Genomic DNA, 20,726 nt, shown 5'->3' with positions numbered 1-20,726 from the left:
GCGAAACACCAGCCAGAGATTGTTTACGGAAGAAAACAAGGCTGAGCTCTGTGCACAACACCTTGATGCTTTAAATGCTCCGGAGGAAACCGGAAAAATATCTGATGTGCACAACTGGCAGAGAATCAAATGCTCAAAGCGGCATCAGATACAGAACAGGAAGGTGGGAGCAGAGAAGAAAAACAAGAAATCTGAAAACATGCTTGTGGCATACATGGTTCTATCTTGCTATCGAGCCAAATCTAAGCGCCTATTTGTATTTTTGCAAAGCTGTTTGTTATCCAGGATTGATTTGTTCATACTCAGCTGTCTCCACTGCCCATAGCTTTTAAAACGCTAAGAAACGTTAGCTGTGCAGCATCAACAGGCACGGATGATACTGATACCATCACAGGAGATTAAGCTGTGCCCCATACCAGATATCCATTGTGTGTGTGCTCTTTTTGCATCACTTCCTGTTCTCCCTTCTGCTCTTTTAAATATTTTCTCTCTTATACTGCCATGTGCCATTTGGTGTCATATAATATATTACATGCTGTATGCTGGACACCCAGAAGGGCCATGTGGCGTATTTAACAGCACAGCACTGTGATGCTCGGAGTGTTACAGTGAGAACACCAGCCACCTGATCAGTAAAACGAGCTGGGAATCAAAAACCAAACACGGCAAAGCCCTTTAATGTCCTTGAGGAGTTAAGGTATTAACAGATGAGCCAAAAAAACTTTGAAAAGATTTGGATTTCCAAAGCAAACTCAACAAACACGCCCTGAATATTTATCCTGAATCTTCCGTTTTGCCTCATTGGTTGACAAACTCAATATGCATATCTTTGCTTTGACTTTGTCTGTTTTTGAGCCTATTTTTGGTTTGTTTGTCTGCACAATCTGGCACATATCTCCAACCGTATAATCTTATGCTCGGAAAAAAACACAAAGCTAATTGTGTATTCATGAGGGGAATTTAAACAGTAGGGACATGCGTGAAAGAGAGAAGTGATTCTGGGTGAAGCAGAGAAGAGAAGCAGCTCTCCAAAGAGTGAGTGATGTCTGAGGGTGGAAGGCAAAGTGACATTTGTTATTGGGTGTTGCATGAAAACACGAGTGTGATCTGAAAAGGCCAGTGTCCTCTATTCCACCTCACACACAATAACACACGCATGCGGCACACACAAAATCCTAATCAAGATGAATGAGATTTGCTCCTCAACAAGGACATGTCATTACATCATGAGACAACTACATGATTGCTTTGATCCCACCGTTTTTACAGCGTCAAGTGTAGTGTGTGTGCTGGTGTGTATGTGAATGAAAGAGAAGACCTTAATGATTAAAAAGGATGGTTGCACCTAAATGTCAGCCTGTAACGGCTTTAATTGGCTAAATGAGTTTCTAAGGTGATGGATGTTGATAATTGTCTTGCTCCATTTGCTTGTTTCTCATTCCAGCACACACGAGTGTGTACAAATGAGGCGTATAGTGTTCCAGAGATCAGATATAGACTCTCTGAGGCTGTTCATACCTGGTATTATCATGCATCCTGGGTGGTCTGATCACAAGTGGACAGCTCGAAGTAAGTCTGATTGGTAGGTTGGTGGTTCAATCCCTGACCATGGCAGACTAAATATTGAAGACATGTACCCCAAATTGCTGCACCATCAGTGTGTGGATGGTGCTTTACTGATGGTGGCAGGCGGCAGCTTGAAGGGTAGCTTTGGCCATCAGTGCATTAATGTGTGTGTGACTGGAAAAATGCTAAACAAGTGCATTTACTGTTACCATTTGAGTGACCACTTGTGGTCGAATCTCACTTCCTCTTCATGTGACGTAGCTAATAGAGCAGTCATTGCATTGTACAGCAATGTCTCTAGTAAAATCCTACATAAAACGTGAATTTGGGTACTTTTTATGAACCTGAAACCATAAAGTTATTGTCTACCAGTGGACACCATTATCTTTGCCAGGCACAACGGTGCACAGAGCTTCAGAGAGTTTGGATGGGTGCAGGTAACATGTTGCAGCATCCGATATGTGCGGAGCACTGCAACAAAAATACCAAATAACTACATTAGCCACATTCTTCTAGCACAGGGGTCAGCAACCTGTGGCTCCTGGGCCACATGTGGCTCTTCAGGCCATCTGCAGTGGCTCCCTGTGGCTGTGACATTAAAATCACTATGTTTTTACTTTATATTTTCATTTTCATTTATAATTGGTGTTGACCACAATTTGTATCCAATGGTAAAAACATGTAACCTTATAAATGGCATTAAAAAGTATAGCCTGCTGCTTTAACCTCTAAATTTTGTCAACTTCAGGTTTAGTTTTGAGTTTCCCCAGCTAGGCTAACTTTCAACTCCAAATTTCCTGAGATATTTCTTCGGTGTCCAGCCTTTCATTTGCACTTGGGTCCTTGGTAAAATCTGTGTTGTTTGTTGGCCAATTTAGACTTAGTAGGCTGTCCTATCCTTATTGCAAGGCTGAAAATAAGATTTGTGACTCAGTCCAGACATGAATTCTCATTTTTTGGCCAACAATGGCTCTTTTGTTAGTAAAGGTTGCCGATCCATGTACATGAAGGCCTCCTGGGACGCCAACTCAACTGATGTTCCACTTTAATCCGCAAGGTCTAACTCTATTTTTCACATTACAAAAGTGATGCTTCATGTTTATTCTTTGAATGCTATTTTCATATTGTCGGTTATGTTTTTTTTTTTCCTGTGCTCCGCTCAGATCTGACATTGCAACACACCCGCCCGCATCTCTCCCAGCTCTCTGAAGCTCTGTGCGACGCTGTTGCCTGGCAAATGTGTCCTCAATGCGTCTTGGGTGTGTTCACACCTGTGCTTAAAACTGTCCACTTGTGATCCGGTTTCACAGAAAGATAGTAAATAGCAACGGTGCCTCTGTGGATAGTCTGGCCATGTGGTATATATACACAAACATAGGTCTGAAAATGGGAAAACAGCTGGTTTGTGTTGGTACATTAGTTGTGTTGCCTTATAGAGACACAGTGCTCACTAATCCCTCTAAAGCTCTGGCCAGGTTAATCTTGTGGTAAACAATGTGTCTCCAGGCTAGACTGCGCTGTCTGATCGTATCTGCATAATGTGTGTGTCTGTGTGTGTGCATGCATATATGTCCTGTTGAGTGTTTACGCCCTGATGCGCTTGCTGTTGCTGTTGTCCTGCAAAACCAATTTACCAACAGACGCCGTGTCTGCAGACCATCATCACAAGGGTTCACAGCCAGCAAATCATTATCTACACACAGCTAATACAGGCTTGTTTAGTTAAGAGACCATAATACAGGTAGTATGTGTACATAGGACCCCAGGTAGCAACCCATTACTTTTTCAAACAAACAGCCAGGCCCTCTGTGTGGCTGCCACAGACTGCGCAGTCCTCTGTGAACAGCACTCAATTATTCATTACACCGTGAATAGCAAGCAGGAGCGCTGGCGAGATGGGATGATAGCGGACACTTTCATTTTCTATAAATCATCATCACTATGAGACAGAAAACACAAATTAATCACACACTCTTCAAATCCACTGAATGTTTGATGGAGCACAGCTGGATGACCTCAACCAATCAAATGATGCTGTTTCCTCCTTTATTCCTTAGAATCTCAAGGATTTATTTAACTATTCAAGTTTGTGCGGCCGTGAACCGTGAGTGCTGGCAAAAAGTAAATATTCAATCTGTAATTATCTACTGTAATTTAAAGTGTGCAAGCATAAAAGGCAATCCCTTGTACTCCGGAGTTCCCAAACTGAACTTGTCTGACTCACTGCACGCCCTGCTGCACATCACTAAATCAGGCTAGTGCTGTTTATAGTGTGTAGATTCTTGGATACATGTGAGGCTGTTTGGTGACTCTGTGAAATCCAACTGTCTCAAAGTGAGGTGAAGGTGAAGTGAGGTAGTTGAATGAATGGGAATGAGTTTCCATTAAAGCCACTGTGTTACCAATAAAGTCAAAGCAAATTTTATAGCGAGTTTTTTAAATGTTGCATTAAAATGTGGATTAGAGATATTTTCATCATCTGGTTTAGAGCGAATAAACAAAGCTGCATGAAAAGAAGATGGCAGTGTACAGTAGTAGACAGTCGAAGTAGAGACGGAAAAGAGAGAGAAAAAAATAACTAAAAAGAGGTTGCTAATTGGACCACTTTGGCCACCTCACAAGAGAAAAGTCTTCAGGAATTAGATTCAATTGTGCAACTTATAATTGCTGTAATGTCAGCTCGTCTTGACCTGCAGAGCGGATTTAAATGTTCGCTACGTCAGAACTTATTCAAGAAAAGCGTTTCCATCTCCAATTTAGCAGATTTACTATTTTTCGAAAAAGACAAAAAAAACCTCAAGCGATCGTGAAAACTTTTATTTGCATTTTGAAAAGTTTTATCGAATTTTGGTGTTTCCATCAAGTTTTTCTCATGCATATCTTCAAAATGCCCATAGAAATTCATCGATGGATACACAGCTTCTGTTAATAATCTACACCAGTAGGTTCGTGTATAAACCTGGTGGACAAAATGTATCCACAATTTTGTTTCTTTTTTAATCCTTGCCAAGACAGGCTCCTACAGACATGGGGCAGCCAGACTACAGCCTCTGTCAGCCTCGTTGTTGATGTAAAAAAACCTTTTGTGGTTTTAGAGACAGCAGCACAAAATCCAACAAATTGCCTCAAGTGACTTGAGGGAACATCTGTTGGGGTTGAGGAAAACAAGTAAGCTTGCTGGACCTCTGTAGCCCTGTCTAAATCTCTACTCGAGGCAGGTGACTCAAGGACACAGTAGCTATTACCTTAACTCATCTGAATCTCTCATTGAATTCAGGTAACGAAATACAGATCTTTTCTTCCCATTCTATTAAAATAGTCCGGTATGAGTCTGATGCTAAATCAGAAGAGTGCTTTTTTAATCAAAGCCAGCATCTAAAATACTCTGCACTACATACACAAATGTGTATTATCGGTCAGCATACTTTAGTGTAAAAAAACAATGCAAAGAACTGTAAATACCACATTGCTTTCTGAGAGCCTCGCTGCTGTTTCGAGACTTGGTAAACCATGCCAACCCAAGCTCTAATGTCTCTGGCACAAGGCATGATGAACCTCTGGAGCTTTTATTTTCAGTTTTCAAGAGTACCTATGGCAGTTAGAAATCGCAAGCCGCAGGTGTCATTAAAAAAAAAAAAAATGTATTTACTCTCAGCGTACATAGTATCAAAAGAAAACATCTAATTCACACACATACAGAAAAAGCATTAAGAAAATAAAACCACAAGCAGTGGAAGCCTAGGAAAATACTACATATACTAAACACATTTCCAACCTTGATTCCAAAGAAGTTGAGATGCTGTTTAAACATAAATAAAAACTTTGCAAAATCCTTTTCAGTTTACATTGAATTGAATACAAACAGATATTTGATGTTCATTTTGATAAAATAGACAGTCATTCCATTCTCATTTACATTTACACAGCTTCCACCTTCTTTATATTTTGGGTTTGTAATTTAAAATAAATAAGTCATGCCTTAGTCCCTGTGTGCCATTGTCTCTTAATAATGTAATTGTCACCATCACATTGCATTGTGTCATATCTATGCAGGCAAGATTTGCAGTGTTTGTATACTGTATGATTTCACCAGACATAGTATGCAATTAACTTACTATTGTTTCATAAGGTTTCATATTAAATAGGAACATGGGACACAGCTTTGTTTTTTAAACACATGTGTCTAATGACCAATGTCATGTAGTGTCTCTTAGGTATCATATTATAAAGTACAACAGTGTCTGTGCTTTCCAGGGAATGTGGAGGCCTGAATCTCTGGGTTCAGGTGTGAAATTTTAAGCCATAATTCAGCTTGAGGTGAAGCTCAGTAATAGCATGATGTTCCTGAATATTTAGTGTGCTTGGTGTATCACTTTGAATCCAGAAGAATGAAACAGAATCCACCTTATCCATCAAGGCAAAACAGGTCGAAAGAGTTAAACCTTTCACTCTCCTTCCTCTCCTGAGGAACTGAGAGATGTCGTTGATATCCGAATGCATGGATAACATGTTTATATATCTACACTAGAATCTTCTTTCTAATGAGAGTCATTTTTCATCTCCTGGCTGTTTGTATAAGCTAACCTCCGAGTGAAGAGGCACGGCATGCATATGCCGACAGTATATGTGTGTGTTTTAATGGACAGGGAGCTTCACAGACACTTAGGAATGAAATGGTGATGACAGTATGCTCTGGCAAGCAGCTGAGTACTCTGAAATGACACCGAGGGATTACTAATGAGAGACAGTATTGGAGTTCTGAATAATCCTCTGCAGTGGCATAACTTCAGGTACTGTCTGCTATCATGTTAAAGACTATTGTGAACTTTGTTTTTTAAAGAAAACATCTAATGACACTTACTCAAATCACAATTATTGGAAAAATGCTTCCCAGCTTTGCTGTCTATAGGTATGTTTTCACTATAGTCAAATACCCGGAATGAGGCGGGTCTCCCTCGCCGAAACGCCCCTAATTTGGATGTGAGCCCCCCCTTGCGGCCGTTTGACCAGCCGCTTTTTGGCCCTGTCGTAGAGCAGGGCCATATTTCTCCTCTGAAAAAAGCCTGGTTGTAGTACTGCCTGTAGTACTCCACAACAACACGCGCCATTTTTAAAAGGCGGCAAAGTAGCGAGAAGTCACAACAATAATTTTATTATCAAGCAACAAGAAACACAGCTCTGCTCCTTCCATCTCGGCGTCTCCTTCCTTATTGTTTACGTTTGGTGTGTCTCCTGTGTTAAATCCGTCGTGTATATGATGTCACGGTAGAAACTGTCGCTACGCAATTATGCGACGATCGAAAACCATACGTCACCTCCAGAGTCTTGTAAATCCCTCTTGGGCCTTTTTTGTAATGGAGACACGCTGAGTTAGCGGCCATTTGTGAGGGCGGGGCCTGAAGCTTTCCCAGCGGCCACTTTTTACCCTGATGCAAATGTGCCTTATGTTTCCATTCAATGTAAAATACAGTAGAGTAGTAGTAGTAGCGTAGTAGTAGAGTAGTAGTCCAGTTTTATGTATTTTATTACCTTTTTTTGTATAATAAATAAGTCTTAAGCAAACAACCCTCACCTGTTTCCTACAAATGAGCAACACACATATTTTTTAAAACATCACAACAAGCTTTTATAAGTTACCATTGGTGGTTTCAGTAATTTCCCCCGGAGTTAATCTCCTCTGGACTTGCTATATTAGTGCCTCCAGCTTTCTTAATGGACATAAAGACGTCATTGGCACTTCCAAATGAAATGCCACTGACATTCTGCCCTGGGAAGTTATAAAGCACTGGGATGAAATTACAGCAGTATGACCATATGTTATATCAAGCTGCGGCCCACTGCTGTGTGAGTGACAACGTGCGATTCTAATGAGGCACGGAGGAATACGGAACGATCCGAAACACGACCAAGCTGTGACGTTTCATCATGAAGTTTAAGTACTAATAGTCTGAATATTGACCGACTGTTTCATCAGTCACACTTGTCTTCAGACTGAAGAAGATAAATGAAGTAGAAGTAAATGAGGAGCTAAAACACACACCAGTGGAGCAAAGACTCGCCCACATAACAATCACTCCATAAATGTGTGTCTTTGTTGGCTGCAATCAGAAGTTTTTTCTGAACTTATATAAACTTTAACAAATGGCATCAGGCATTAATCTGAACCGTGACGTGCACTCCCACAGTGGAGACAGCCGTCGGTGTGATTAGACGATGCAATTACTGATGAGATGGGAATTCTTTGCATCCTTTACATTGTGTTTCCAGCCAATCTGGGCTTGTGCATAGCGGGGCTATTAAAGCATTGATGCATTGCAGCAGCCAGCCGGTGGGTTGAGCGAGTGAAGAGGCTCTCCAGCTGCAGTTTCTGTCATTATGGCAACGCTCCACACCTCGACGCACCGCAAAGCACTTATTCCAACACAACAGGAGAAGAGCATCAGCATTATATCAACTGTGCCTACCACCGGAGAGAGAATAGAGTGTCAAGAGTCATACAGGAGGAGAAAATGGGCTGATAGACGGCAAGGAGAGGAGGGAGTCGCAGAGGGCTTAAGGGAGCTTGTTGTTGACGCTCCGGTGTTCACTCTCTTTTCTTACTCTCTCTCTTTCTCTCTCTCCCACAGCTCTGTAGTTCCCCATATCCTCCGGAGGCTGGGGATTATGGGAATCAACGGTACGTAGCTACACTAAGCTTCCAGGGGAGAAGGTCAAGGGGAGGCTAGACAAACAAGAAAGTCTATCTTCTTTCCATATGACCCACTTGCCCTTTATCCATCATTTCTTCTATACTGTCCTCCCCTTACTCTCATGCAACTCCTTCACACCTCCCACCGTGTGCACTGATGCAAAATCAATCCAAGCAGCAGCAATATAAATGCAAACAAATATATTGTTCCAGGATAAGGTTACCCTCTGTTTATTTCCCTGTAAAGAATTTTCTTCTAACTGACTTGCTTTAACATTTTCTATAATTTATTTTCTATCATCTTGAAAAGGTGAGCACACTCTATTCGAAAAGTGAAAATTGAGTTCATTTTCTGTTTACTCCCACTTTCAATCACACTCACTTCTTGCATTGCTGCCATCCAAAGATCATATCTCACCTCGCTTTCTCCCTTTCTACTCGCTATTGCTACTTAAAATTAGCCTCCTTTTTTTGCACAAACAGTATTCAATTTACTTTCTTGTATCTGAAGAATATTCTCAGTGTAAATCGTTTTTTTTATCGTTTCGGTGTAGAGGTGATAGGGTCATCTGTGCTTTCATTTCTTTACAATTCTCTGTATTCTTGACTCAGTCAAAAGTCTCTTCCTCGCCTGAAGCTTGTCGAAAATGCAGCAGCTCTGATTCCTACTGGAAAAAGAGGCGAGCTTATGCCAGTTTTATCTTGCTATATCAACTCTCCAAAGCAAGATATCACTATGAAAGGCAGCAGCGAGATGCAAAAGGATTTTTAAATAACGACTACTACATAGACCCATTTGCAAACAATCGCCCAGGTTCCACAGGGTCAGCACATACACTTGAAGAGGCTATATGTGTCATATTCTCTTTTTTATAAAGCCTTCTTACAATCTCAATAATTTAACCTGAGCTTCTTTTATTTTCTTAGCCTTCATTTTACTGCATTTCCTGGTGATTTATGTTTATTTTTGTGACTTATTACATTATTTTTTTTGTACTCTTGTATGAAGTGGTTTTAAAGAGGACACATTATGCTAATTTTCAGTTTCATGCTTGTATTTGTGGTTTCATGACATAAGACATAATTTTTTTCAAATCCAAACTGCCTTTTGAATAAAACTTGCAAAAAAAAGTTTTTTGAAATCTACAACACAAATAATCAAAAGTCTTTGTATTATGAGTGCTTGTTATAGCAGTGGCAATACTTTTAGTGTTTTTTTCTTATGACTCACAATTACTCCTCTCTCCACTCTTTCACTGCTCAGCTTTTAACTTCAGTCATGTTTTTCAGTATCCAAGTAAACCTATATCATCATCTTAGCAACATTTCTGTACCTTGCTGTAACATGACAGAAAAGGGCACTAATCATAACATCACAAGCCCATACCTGAGACGACCTTTGCATGATGCAAAGTGACGAATGACACTCTTGCCCGCCTTCCTACTTTATCACCAATGGCTGTGCAGTTCAGAGAATGAAATGCATGCAGCTATCGGAGGGGATAAGCGGCATTCGGAAATACCGCTCTCTTCACTGACTGCCACTCATGTTCACTACGGTGATGGTAAAGTTGTTTTTCATACCTGATGCGACAATACCCAAGGACACATGAACCGACTTGAAAACCCAATTTTCAGCTGGGCCCAGGCATGGATCGGGAACCATCCCCAGGTGGTGTAAGTACTGGTCACACTAATCAAACAAACTGGACTTTGGGGTTATGTGTGCTCAGATCCAGGCCTGGGTCTCTACGGTGAAAGCTGCCTCAGCAATCTGGTGGTTATGGCAGTATCAAATACAGCAATAGCACTAGCATTATAATATTGACAGCTTAAGTAGAAGTGTAATTGTAGTAGAAGTAGTAATAGAGAGCAAATAAAATTACCTAAATTTGTAGGTCAATCCACAAGTTAGCATTGCTATGGGGTCGATTGAGAATTGGCTTGTGAGTTTATTGCATTTGATTTTGGATCATGGCTGAAAATTAGCTCTGTGGCAAACACACGTTTCTGATGCTTACGCGTTTTGTTCAGCAGGATAATTTTGACAAATGAACACCACTTTTATGATGTTTGAAGCTTTAATGCAGCCGACAGAAGTGAAAAGCTAACGATATGCTATAGCGAACTACTCCACAGTAGCATGACTTAAACGTCTCTACCGTCTTTTGACAAGCTAGCGAATCTGTAACCTAATAAATTGTTTATTAACCAAATTCTACAATTACAACAAGAGTTTGCCAGAACACTGAAAAACATGACTAGAGGCTGTAAGGTGGACTAATGAGAGAGTTCCCGTCATGATGACGTTTCATGTCCCTGACAACCACTGTAGTCTGATTTAGCCACTTGTTAGCAACCGCCTTTTTTAAGGACATGTAAAAACTTGCAAAATGGGGGTATTTACTAATGTATTTTATCTCCTACAACAAAATGCAAATATCTCTTCAGCTTGTGTTAACCACAGACCTTATTTCAGGTAGCTAACTACAAAACCATTCAAAATCCTCATTGAGTTTGAGAGGTCAGACCCCAGGGCGCTAAAATGCTATCTTACTTCCGGGTTTAAGAACTCATTCCTGTGTTCCTTTCCTCCCCTATCGAAGTAGCATCACCAGTAGTCATAGTAACAGAAGCAAGAAAATATTAGTATTTTTATCCATCAAACCGTGTTCTCAACCTGCTCCTCCTTTTTGTCTCAGCCTTAATAATGCAAAGTCGAGGTGTGTGGTGGTGGACTCCCCTGTGGAGCCGAGGCCAGGGTAGCAGCTGTCCCTATCAAGACTCTCCTCAGAGCTGTCATGGCCTGTCTGCTCCTCGGCTAATCACTTCCTACAGGCCTGCAGCATGGGACCGCCGCTGCTAATGTCGTCACCGACTGGGCCGAGAGACGCTCGCAGGATGAGTGTAATGTAGTTTCATATGGTGATGAGTGCGTGTGTGTGTGTGTGTGTGTGTGTGTGTGTGTGTGCGCGTGTGCGTGTGTGTGTGTGTGTGAGGGGGTGGTGGTGTGCAGGTGTGTTTAGCCAGCGGCTCAACGGGTGTGCAAATGCCTCAGGTAGTGCAACATGGGTCACGCATTAACACACACACACATACATAGAAACACCACCGCCATTACCACGGCCCCTTTATTCCCACCTGCCAAAACACATTTGCGGCACAAGGAGTAACCCATCTGTAACAAGCTAATGGCACAGTGTGTCACGCACCAGCACATGTGGTCATATGAAAATGGCCATTTGTAATGACACACACTCTGGGATGTAGAGCTGAGGTGAAAAAACAACAACAAAAAAGCCCAAAAAACAGTGATTTTCCTCTCCTCTCAACAGACTCTCCAAATGTTTCTCTTTTTTTGCAACACGAGGTGTTGTTGGATGGTTCTGTTGCGGTCGGCTCTGTCAGGCCCTGCGGTGGAAACCACAGAACCAACTGTCAACAGTGATGATTAATTATCAGGCACTCCAGCCATGCAACAAATTGGTAAATACATTTGCCTTCTGCGGTTTCCGAGGCCATCCTGAATTTGAATAGCCAAAAACAGAAAAGAGATTGATAGGTCTAATCAGAGAAGAGAGTGTAGAATCCGGCAAGATAGATAACAAGCAGAAAGAGGATTTGAAGAGATAAAGGTGGTTCGGGCTTCTGGCAAAGAGAAACATGAAACTTGTAAGTGGAAGTTGTGTCAGTCAAAACTGGAAATGGAAACTGTTGTTGTGCCCTTAAGAGCTTTACCTTTATGTTATGCAGCAGAACACATTTTTGTATGTGAAAACCTGTTTCTGGATCTGATGTTATCCAATTTTCAGCTTGTTAATGTGGCCAAAAATATGTGGACACATGCACATTACACCAATTTGTGGTTGCTGCACATGTAATTATTAAATGGCATTCATATGATACCAAACAGCCTTCTAGAGAGGCTTTCCACAATATTTTGGAATCTGGCTGCAAGGATTTGCTCCCTTTCATCAATGAGAGCATTAGCGAGGTTGGCCACTGATGTTATGATAAGGCCCAGGCTGCATCTGATGTTCCAATTAATTCTTAGATGTGCAGTGAGGTTACGGTCAGGGCAAGAAGGGGAAATCATTTCTTTAAGGACTTCACATTCTGCACAGGGGCATTGTCAAGGTCAAACAGTAAGAGACGTTCCCTAAACCGTTTTAAAAGCTCGATCTGTTCCACAGTGTACATACAAAGTACTCCATACTCCCTGTGCCATGTTCAGGGAATGTCTGTTATGGAAAATCCCCTTGACAAAATTCCTCCAATTGGAACATCCTTTAAAATAATGAATTTATTAAAACAAAACAGTATACCATTACAAAATGTATTCAAATTCATGCATTATTATACTTGAGGAAAAATGTGATTGGATGACAAGCTGTCATTCCTGAAAAGATGAATATTATACAGATTATTTAAAGATTAGTTTGTGCTATTAAATGCTAATTATTTACATTTTATTACACGGTCGCTCATAAAGTTGGAATACAATATTTTTTACCTCTTTCCATGAAATGATTGTGAAAATTTATTTTTCTTGACAGATAAAGTTTCTATCTTCTCAAACTTTATTAATCAATCTCTTCCAAACATAAATGAAATGAAACCACAATTAACAGAAGATTGGGTCTGAAAACAAAATTATTCCAACTTTATGGGCGACCATGTATTATGTAATCAGCCTTGATCATTTTGAACGGTGCACAAAGTTAATGCCAGGTCTCGTCTTATTCTTGAAGTCTCAACTCACTGCCTTAAGCCTGTCGCAGTGGCTGATGGGTAATCTTGCTTGTCAACTTTGAGTGAACTGGTGAATTGTTGTGCAATTCTCTCCCATACAGATCACAGTTTCCTTTGAACTGAGCTTTTTTTGCTCCCTGCGGTTTGGAATCTTACTCAACATGACTGAATACCCTGTGCGGTCCAATCAGAACGCTCAAGGCTTTAGGACGTCCAATGTGGCCGATCGAGGGCAAAGAAATAAGAAAGACAGATGTATAATAAGGAGAGGCACAAAGAAGCAGACAACATGCCTAAAATGTAGAATGAGACAGCTGAAGTTGAAGGTAAATAAACAATCATGGAGACGGACAGGCAGACAGACAGAGATATGAATAAGAAGTGAGACAGGAGGCGTGACGGAGCAGTGAGGCATGTAAAGGCAACTGGTGCCGCCACGCTGCTCCTTGCCCCTGCGGCGCACAGAGCAAAATGAAGCTGGAAAAGGGGGAGGGCGGGAAACGAGACAAGAGAGAAAAGCCGGGTATGATTGACTAGAGCAAAATGAGAAGACATGAAAGGAGAAGAGGGAGAGAAAAGACAAGGAGGGCGAGGATGGGGAGAAGGGGAAGACGAGCGCGCCAAAAATGTGACAGGCAGATAAACAAGAGACTGTCAGTGACTACATTTAATCCACTGGGTGACTGCAGCATTTAACAAACTCCCTGCACGATTCCGAGTGTGTGCATGCCAAACCTGTGTCTGTGTGTGTGTGTGTGTGTGTGTGTGTGTGTGTGTGTGCCTCTGTGATTATGACTACCTCAGCTTGTATGCATGCGTCTGCCTCTGCGGGAGTGCGATAGTCTTTTGTGTGACCGCGTGTGTTGACATATAGGCCCAACACATCTGCCACTGTGCCCTCACCTTTGAGAGTGCGCCCTCTAACAAGCAGAACATTTGTCAACAAAGCCAGGAAGCAGTTGTTGTTTGCCGGTAAGCAAGAAGAGACCTGCAGAGGCAACCCACAGACACACTGCCAGATATTGGATAAGCAAGGTGTGTGTGTGTATTTCTAGTGTGTGTGTCAATAGCCCCCATCACCACTTAATTTGGCTTGTTAGCGCTACTTCTGGGGGTTATAAGAGCCAAGAGCCATCCAGTCATCGTAGCTGCTTCATGCAGGCCATTAATGCAGAGCTCATTTAGCCTGCAGCCAGCCCAGCGAATCACTCTCATCTTTTTTTTTTTGGTTCTTTTTTTTTTTATTCCTCTTTGCTTTATGACCATCTGATCATTTGACTTATGTGATTTGTTGCGCTGGCAGTGGTTTTCCCTATGGTGGTGGTCTATGCATGGCTCAGTGGTTTCTAACCAGCAGCCCTGGCCCCCATCCCAGGAACAAGATAAAGAAAATATATTTTTGGGGATGAAAAGAATTTCATAGATAATACTAGAACACCATAAATTATAACTTAACTCACATGGCAAACTACAAAATAGTCTTTTTAGCTGTTTTACTTGCCAAACATCTGGACGCCTGGGCACTGAAATAAAGCAGCAAAGCCATGAGAGAACTGGGTTAGATGTCCTTTGCCTCACACTAAAAAATGTTTCCCATAAATATGACAAACAATGCATAGTGATTGCACATCCAGACATAGTTCAAGGCAGGTGCTGGCACAATGAAAATATGAATAAAGGTGCAGCTCCCTTGGGTGCAATTTATAAGTACACTTTAGCAAGTGACGTTTAGGGCTGCATCCTCTTCTTCAGGTCAGATGGTAGCTCAATGTTTAATGCTAGAACATGCTTAATTCATATTGCTTTATTAATATTTCAATTCCTATAGATATGGAACTGCATCAACTGAATCAATTGCCAAAAGTACTGAAATTGTCTGATAATATTTGAGTTTGATAAGAAAGTTTAGGACCACAAGTGATGCTGCATATAACAATTGTTATCTCTTTAAGGGCAAATATATAACATATATTTCACACCTCTGTGCCTCTGAGAGATTCTATTCATATATGTTATTAATGGATATCATGATAGCTGCCTTGACACATTGATCTCAGTTCTGTTGGCAGCTTCTCCAGCTTTATTTGCAGCAGTATTGAGCTCAGTGTGCATTTGTTGCACAGTATCTCACTTATGTAACAAGACTTGATTTATATTTGGGGATTTTAAACACACATGTCCATATATGTCTTAAAATGCTTTTACTGTTGTAGCCATGGGAACTATATCTATGACCAAAACTGGGGTCTTTATATGCAATATGTATTAATCCAAGACATACCCGCTGCAAAAAATAAATTTCAAAGGGCTTGTGTGGGCAAAAGGATCTATTTACAGAACAAAGAGCTGCAACTGTTTTGCCCAAAGGGATATGATATATTACAGCATGTCAACAGTTAGGAAGTGTCAGATAATGATAAAGAGCAGAGTGTTTCTACTTCTGTCATGGTTTGTCTGGCACTCACCCATTCACCTTTCGGTATGTGGTCAGAATGGTGTCTCCTTAAAGGTTACATATGAAAAATAAAGGCATTTGTTTCATCTTTAGATGCCTGTTTTAGTGTTCTTTTCACAATCTTGCATGAATGTGAAAAACAGCCACTGTCAGTGATCTAAGGCTTATTCCAAGAAAAGTTTTGGTCTTGTAACACATAACAAAGTGCTTTATATGGGTACTAAAAGGTAAAGCACATTTATAGCAGCACCTCTTCTCTGTCTCTTTTATGGCAACGAGTTTGTGATAGATTATACCCTGTCAGATCAGAGAATTATAGTTTATTTTGTTGCATCATAAAAAAAAATCTTACAGGAGCTAATTTAAAAGTCACAATGATTTCTTTTGCACTGCTGCTCTTGCCAGATTCCTGCCAGCCAGTGAGCAGTGGGGATGGAGAAATGGAAGGAATAAGGAAAAGCCAGAAGGAAGTGCAAAAAGTTGAAAGGATTGGATGGATGAAAGCAGACAGGAGGTGGAGTAGAAAATTGCACCAAGATGAGAAATGGCAAGCGTGGACAAATCATTGCTCTGACGATTGCCGTGGCTCAGATGGGAGTGAAATTATTTTTAAAAATCTGGTTAAATCTTGTGAAATATAAAGTAGCCTGCAAGAGCGTACCGAATGCTGCAACATGCTGTAATAGGTTAAAACACACTGATATCAGAGTATGAAGTCAGTTACGTGTTTGCTGCCAAAGTTTCATCGCCTCCAAGGAGATGTATCAACACTTTGGCAAAAGCAAAGAGTGATCTTTAATGGGTTCTGTTCCACAAGGTTCAGACAAACTTCAGAAACTAATGAAGCATGTAAGTTTGACTCTGTGTTTGTATGTGCATTTAACCAAGGTCATGGATACAAACAACTTTAAGTCCTCTGTGTTTGTCATGGAAATGTTCTATGTTGTTTTTTAAATATTTTGGTCCTGTCCAAAAAAAAAGGTGGCACATTTCAGGAAATATAGGTCACAGTAACAGGTTAAAGCAACTCTGATCACACTGTCTGGAGCAGTCACCACACTGAAGTATTCAATACACCCACATCGTTCAAAATGGGATGCAAGAAACGCCCATCCACCCCAATAATCACGTCTCTTGCTCACACACAGGACCAGTAAAACAAGTGCGCCTTCTAGCGGTCGTTCCAACTTTGTGTGTGAGCAATGTGTGAGTTTTAACCTGCCTGTAGTAAAAAGGAAAGGTGTCACTTACGGTAAAAGACGTATTCTGTGTAGCTGGACCAGATCTTGTCCTCTGTGTGCTGGCTGACAAACGAGGCAGTGACTGACGAGTTGCAGGCCACCATTTGGAACCCGCACTCCGACAGCATGTCAAAAGACCTCTCCAGGTGCTTGAACTTGAGGTAAAACCGGGAGGTGTACCGATCCGGGGTCCTGTCCGGGTCCCGGCTTTCGTTCAGGGTCTCCCCGAAAACTTCTTTGGCCAGGGCCACGCGCCCGCATATGAGTATCCGAGGCACCCTTCTGAACTTTGCGTCGGTTTGGCTCTCCCGGCCCATGGTGCACGACCCCCGGTACCCCACCGTGATGAAGCCGCTCTTTCTGTCCGCGGGGACGAGAGAGGGCGGCGGACACTGCCGGTGGTCGCTGCTCTGGGACCCGTCTTCATAGTCGCTTTGGAAGAAGTCGTCCGGGCTCTGCTTGATATCATCAGGGGTCAGCAGCTTCACCAAGTCGGGCAACTGGAAGTACTCCGCTTCTTTCCTGAGCCTCCCTTTTTCCGGGAAGTGGTCCGGGAGCACGACTTGCCTGTCTCGGAGGTAGTCCAACACATACCGGAATAAAAACCCGTCTCTGTCGATGAAATAACGGCCCTTGGGGTCTCTCGCCAAGTCATTCGATGCGTCTTTTTTGGAGGAGAACAGCTTACCGAGTAATGAATTCGGGGTGCCCACCAAAGTTGAGTGACGCGTGTAATAAACCTGCCCCCCTACGTTTAATTCAACCACATCTGGGAAACTGTTCTGAACTGATGCTTGCTCTTTGGGGTTAGTCCTACAGTTCCCACTCAGCGCCATCCTTTCCGTCATGAAGAGCTACACACAGGCTACACAAGACTAAAAAAATATAGAAAAAACGATGGATCAGGGTGTTAAAAGTTCCTAAGCTGTTTCCTCGCCTATTCTGTGTTCATGCAGGGCCTCCAACTTCGTCCTACAACAGTCTGATTACGCATTTTTCACCGCTCCATGGCCACTATCACCTACCAGTCTTGTTGAAAATGGGGGAAAGATTGCAGTCCGGGGCGTCCCTCTCCCTCTGTGGATGTTAAATGGAAAGGAGGCTGAGATGGGTGACTGGGAGGAGGGAAGAATCAGTGCAGCGAGAGAGGAGAGATGTATCCGGGCTCATCAAAGCCTCAGGGGCAGGGGAGGACCGGTAGAAAGCCTGTAACACCGAATGAAAAAGAAACTTGCTCGCCTTTTACGCACTAAAAGTATTATCCAACAAATAGAAATCCTTTTGCGCACGCACTGCCAGATAATTACGCAGCAGAACTGAGTGAATAAAACAAGTCCAGCAACTTATTGTAGGATATAGTCCGAACAGGAGCAGGTGCTGACTTTCTCTTCAACTTCCCCTTGAATACCAGCAGATTTCCGGGCTGTGCAGAGCAGCTGGAGGCAGAATCCCTTTCAGTGGCGAGAAACTTCGCAGGGATTGCGCACGCAAACCTCGGGAGTCCTGTAATGCTTTTGTCTGTAGCCTGTCACTACAAATATCTCGCCTGATCCGGGCTGAATGAAACTAATCCCCCCTCCTCAAAAAATATATATATTCTTAGTTTTGTTGTGGAGGTGTAAAAAGAAAAAAAAAATCTCAGTTTTAGATTTTTCTCTTTTTTGCTGCTGGCTCTTCTTACCGGGAGCTGTCCGCGGTGCTGAAACGAGCATCTCACCCCCTCCCTCCTCCTCTCTCCTCACCCTCCCTTCCACACTCCCGCACCGCCTCCCCTCCCCTACAGAGCTGGGTGGTGTCTTCACGGCTGCTCCCCCTTCTTACACACACGCACACGCTCTCTCTCTCTCTCTCTCTCTCTCTCTCTCTCTCTCTCTCTCTCTCTCTCTCACACACACACACACACACACACACACACACACACACACACACAGGCTATACTGGAGGCTTATATGGAGTGATTCCAGTAGGCTGCTGGGTGGGAAAAGTCTCTCTCACTGATTCCCAATAACCACTAAACATAAACCAGTTCTATTGACAAGAAAGCCCCACATTCATATATATCACACTTTGCTATCTTATTACATATAATGTGTAATATTACCCCCCAAAACATGCAAATGTAAAGACTTAGTGCAGTCAAAGGTTAAATAACTGCATGCCCCTGTTTGAAATGTAAGTTTCACAGCAATTCCAGCACCGAGTCGTGGAATTGCTGCCTGCATCCATCTTTGTGCCATTATTATAATAAGCTAAACGCTCACAATGCTGCAATTTGACCCCCAGCTTGAATCCATTTGCATGGCATTTCGTTTTGAATATGTAAATACAGGGTATATTTTGGCTGTGAGTATTGTTCCCAGTTTTGCATTTTGACAACAACATGTTTGTAGTTTTTATTTTGAAGATCCTTTTAAAAATTAAAATCCCTTAAAGATAAATCTATACTCAAGACCCAGATAAACGACTGGCAGTGAGTTGTAACATTATGTGATGGGTTTTCTTTTTTTCGTCTTGGGCTTTGTAATGTGAACAACAGCGCCTCCCTCTGTTTGTGTGGTGACGTGCACAGACTTCTTGTTTCAGCACCATGGACAGAGCCTCACAGAGAAAAGTCATAAGTACATGATGCTTAAAATTAAATCTTAAAACAGATTTTTAAATCTAATGTTAATGCACACTCTCTCCCAAATCAAATAAATAATAGTAAATAATGAAATTATTGAAGCTCATATCGGTTATCTGGTGTCTTGCAAAGAAATAATAAAAGGCAGAAAAATCATCACCAGAATCATTTCAAACTTGAAACAGTTGCATTCACCCACCAAAACATAAAAAGTACAGCATAAATACAGGACACACTTTATAGAATGGGTGATTTTAAGGTAGTAAATAGTCTGTGTCAGCCATATTGATTCACAAATCAAAGGAATCATGCTCTAAATTCAATCCCTGACAAGTCACAGTAAGTCCATCATGCTTCACACACATAAAATAAAATAAAACAATGAAAACACATTAAAGTCATGAGATGAAGTTACCATATGATTTGCTATTATGAGGTGCAGGATTATTTGCATGACATTTCTACAGAATTCAGTTTTATATAAATCAAAAAACAAGACAACTATTCGAGCATTAGTGCAATACAATCATCCACCATCTGCTCAAGATGCAGGGCCATGTAAAGGCATATGATATACAAATACTGTGGGGAAAAAATATAAAATATACAAAGTCTGCTTCATCTCAGAAAGCCTAGTTCATACTAAACAGTGCTCTTATTACAGCCTGCTGCCTTTATGGTGCTTTTATTTTCCTTTGGCTTTCATCAGTCCACTTTAAACCAACCTTGCCTGGAGCAAAACTGCATTTTTTTTGGCATTCCTTCCCTATCTGTGTTCTTCCTCTAAGGACACGATGCCACTGCTTTTCTATTTTACATTTTGGAATTATATTTTAGTCTGTTTAGCTGTGTGTTAACCATAGTTTACAAAGGGAGAGCGATGTAGGCAGCCACTTGCATCATACACATTGTTGTAGGTGGAGGAATCAATAGGAATTTGTTGTTCTTGCTAGGAGGCACTTCGGCAATATCAGCCATCATTTTTAGTGGAAAATCAGCAAACAAAGACTTCAACTCCATCTCTGCCTGTATGTATCCTAAAGTATAAATTCTTCCCTATATCCCAATTTAGGATATGTTTTCACTATCTCAATGATGCTCTGAATACTTTTTTAAAAATGGAAATTTTAAAAGCTTGCCTTCTAGCATTCCCAGATTTTTAAATGTAATGTTAATGCACACTCTCTCCCAAATGTAATAAATAATAGTAAATAGTGAAATTATTGAAGCACATTTCTGTGATCTGGTGTCTTGCAGTGATTCAAAGAATTATAAAAAGGCAGAAAAATATTTTTCAAACTTGAAACAGTTGCAGCTCCATATTTTACCAACCAGAATATAATCAGTACACCATATGTGCCAGACACACTTTATAGAATGGGTGATTTTAAGACAGTAAAT

At 41.5% G+C, this 20,726-nt stretch overlaps 1 protein-coding gene across 1 annotated transcript in view; it reads right to left on the bottom strand.

The window, feature by feature from the left end:
• The window catches only part of kctd16b (potassium channel tetramerization domain containing 16b), a 102,145-nt gene extending 83,817 nt beyond the window's left edge, over positions 1 to 18,328 (bottom strand). Inside the window, exon 1 of the mRNA XM_059351456.1 lies at positions 16,713 to 18,328. Within this exon, the coding sequence (XP_059207439.1) occupies positions 16,713 to 17,550 (838 nt within the window). The 5' untranslated portion in view covers positions 17,551 to 18,328. The remainder of the gene's footprint in view (positions 1 to 16,712) is intronic.
• Positions 18,329 to 20,726: the final 2,398 nt, after the last annotated feature.

Source organism: Centropristis striata, chromosome 15 (genome assembly GCF_030273125.1).
Source record: "Centropristis striata isolate RG_2023a ecotype Rhode Island chromosome 15, C.striata_1.0, whole genome shotgun sequence".
Taxonomy (NCBI): Eukaryota; Metazoa; Chordata; class Actinopteri; order Perciformes; family Serranidae; genus Centropristis; species Centropristis striata.
Note: the sequence above shows the minus strand (reverse complement) of the source record. Positions and strands in the feature narration are given on the sequence as shown.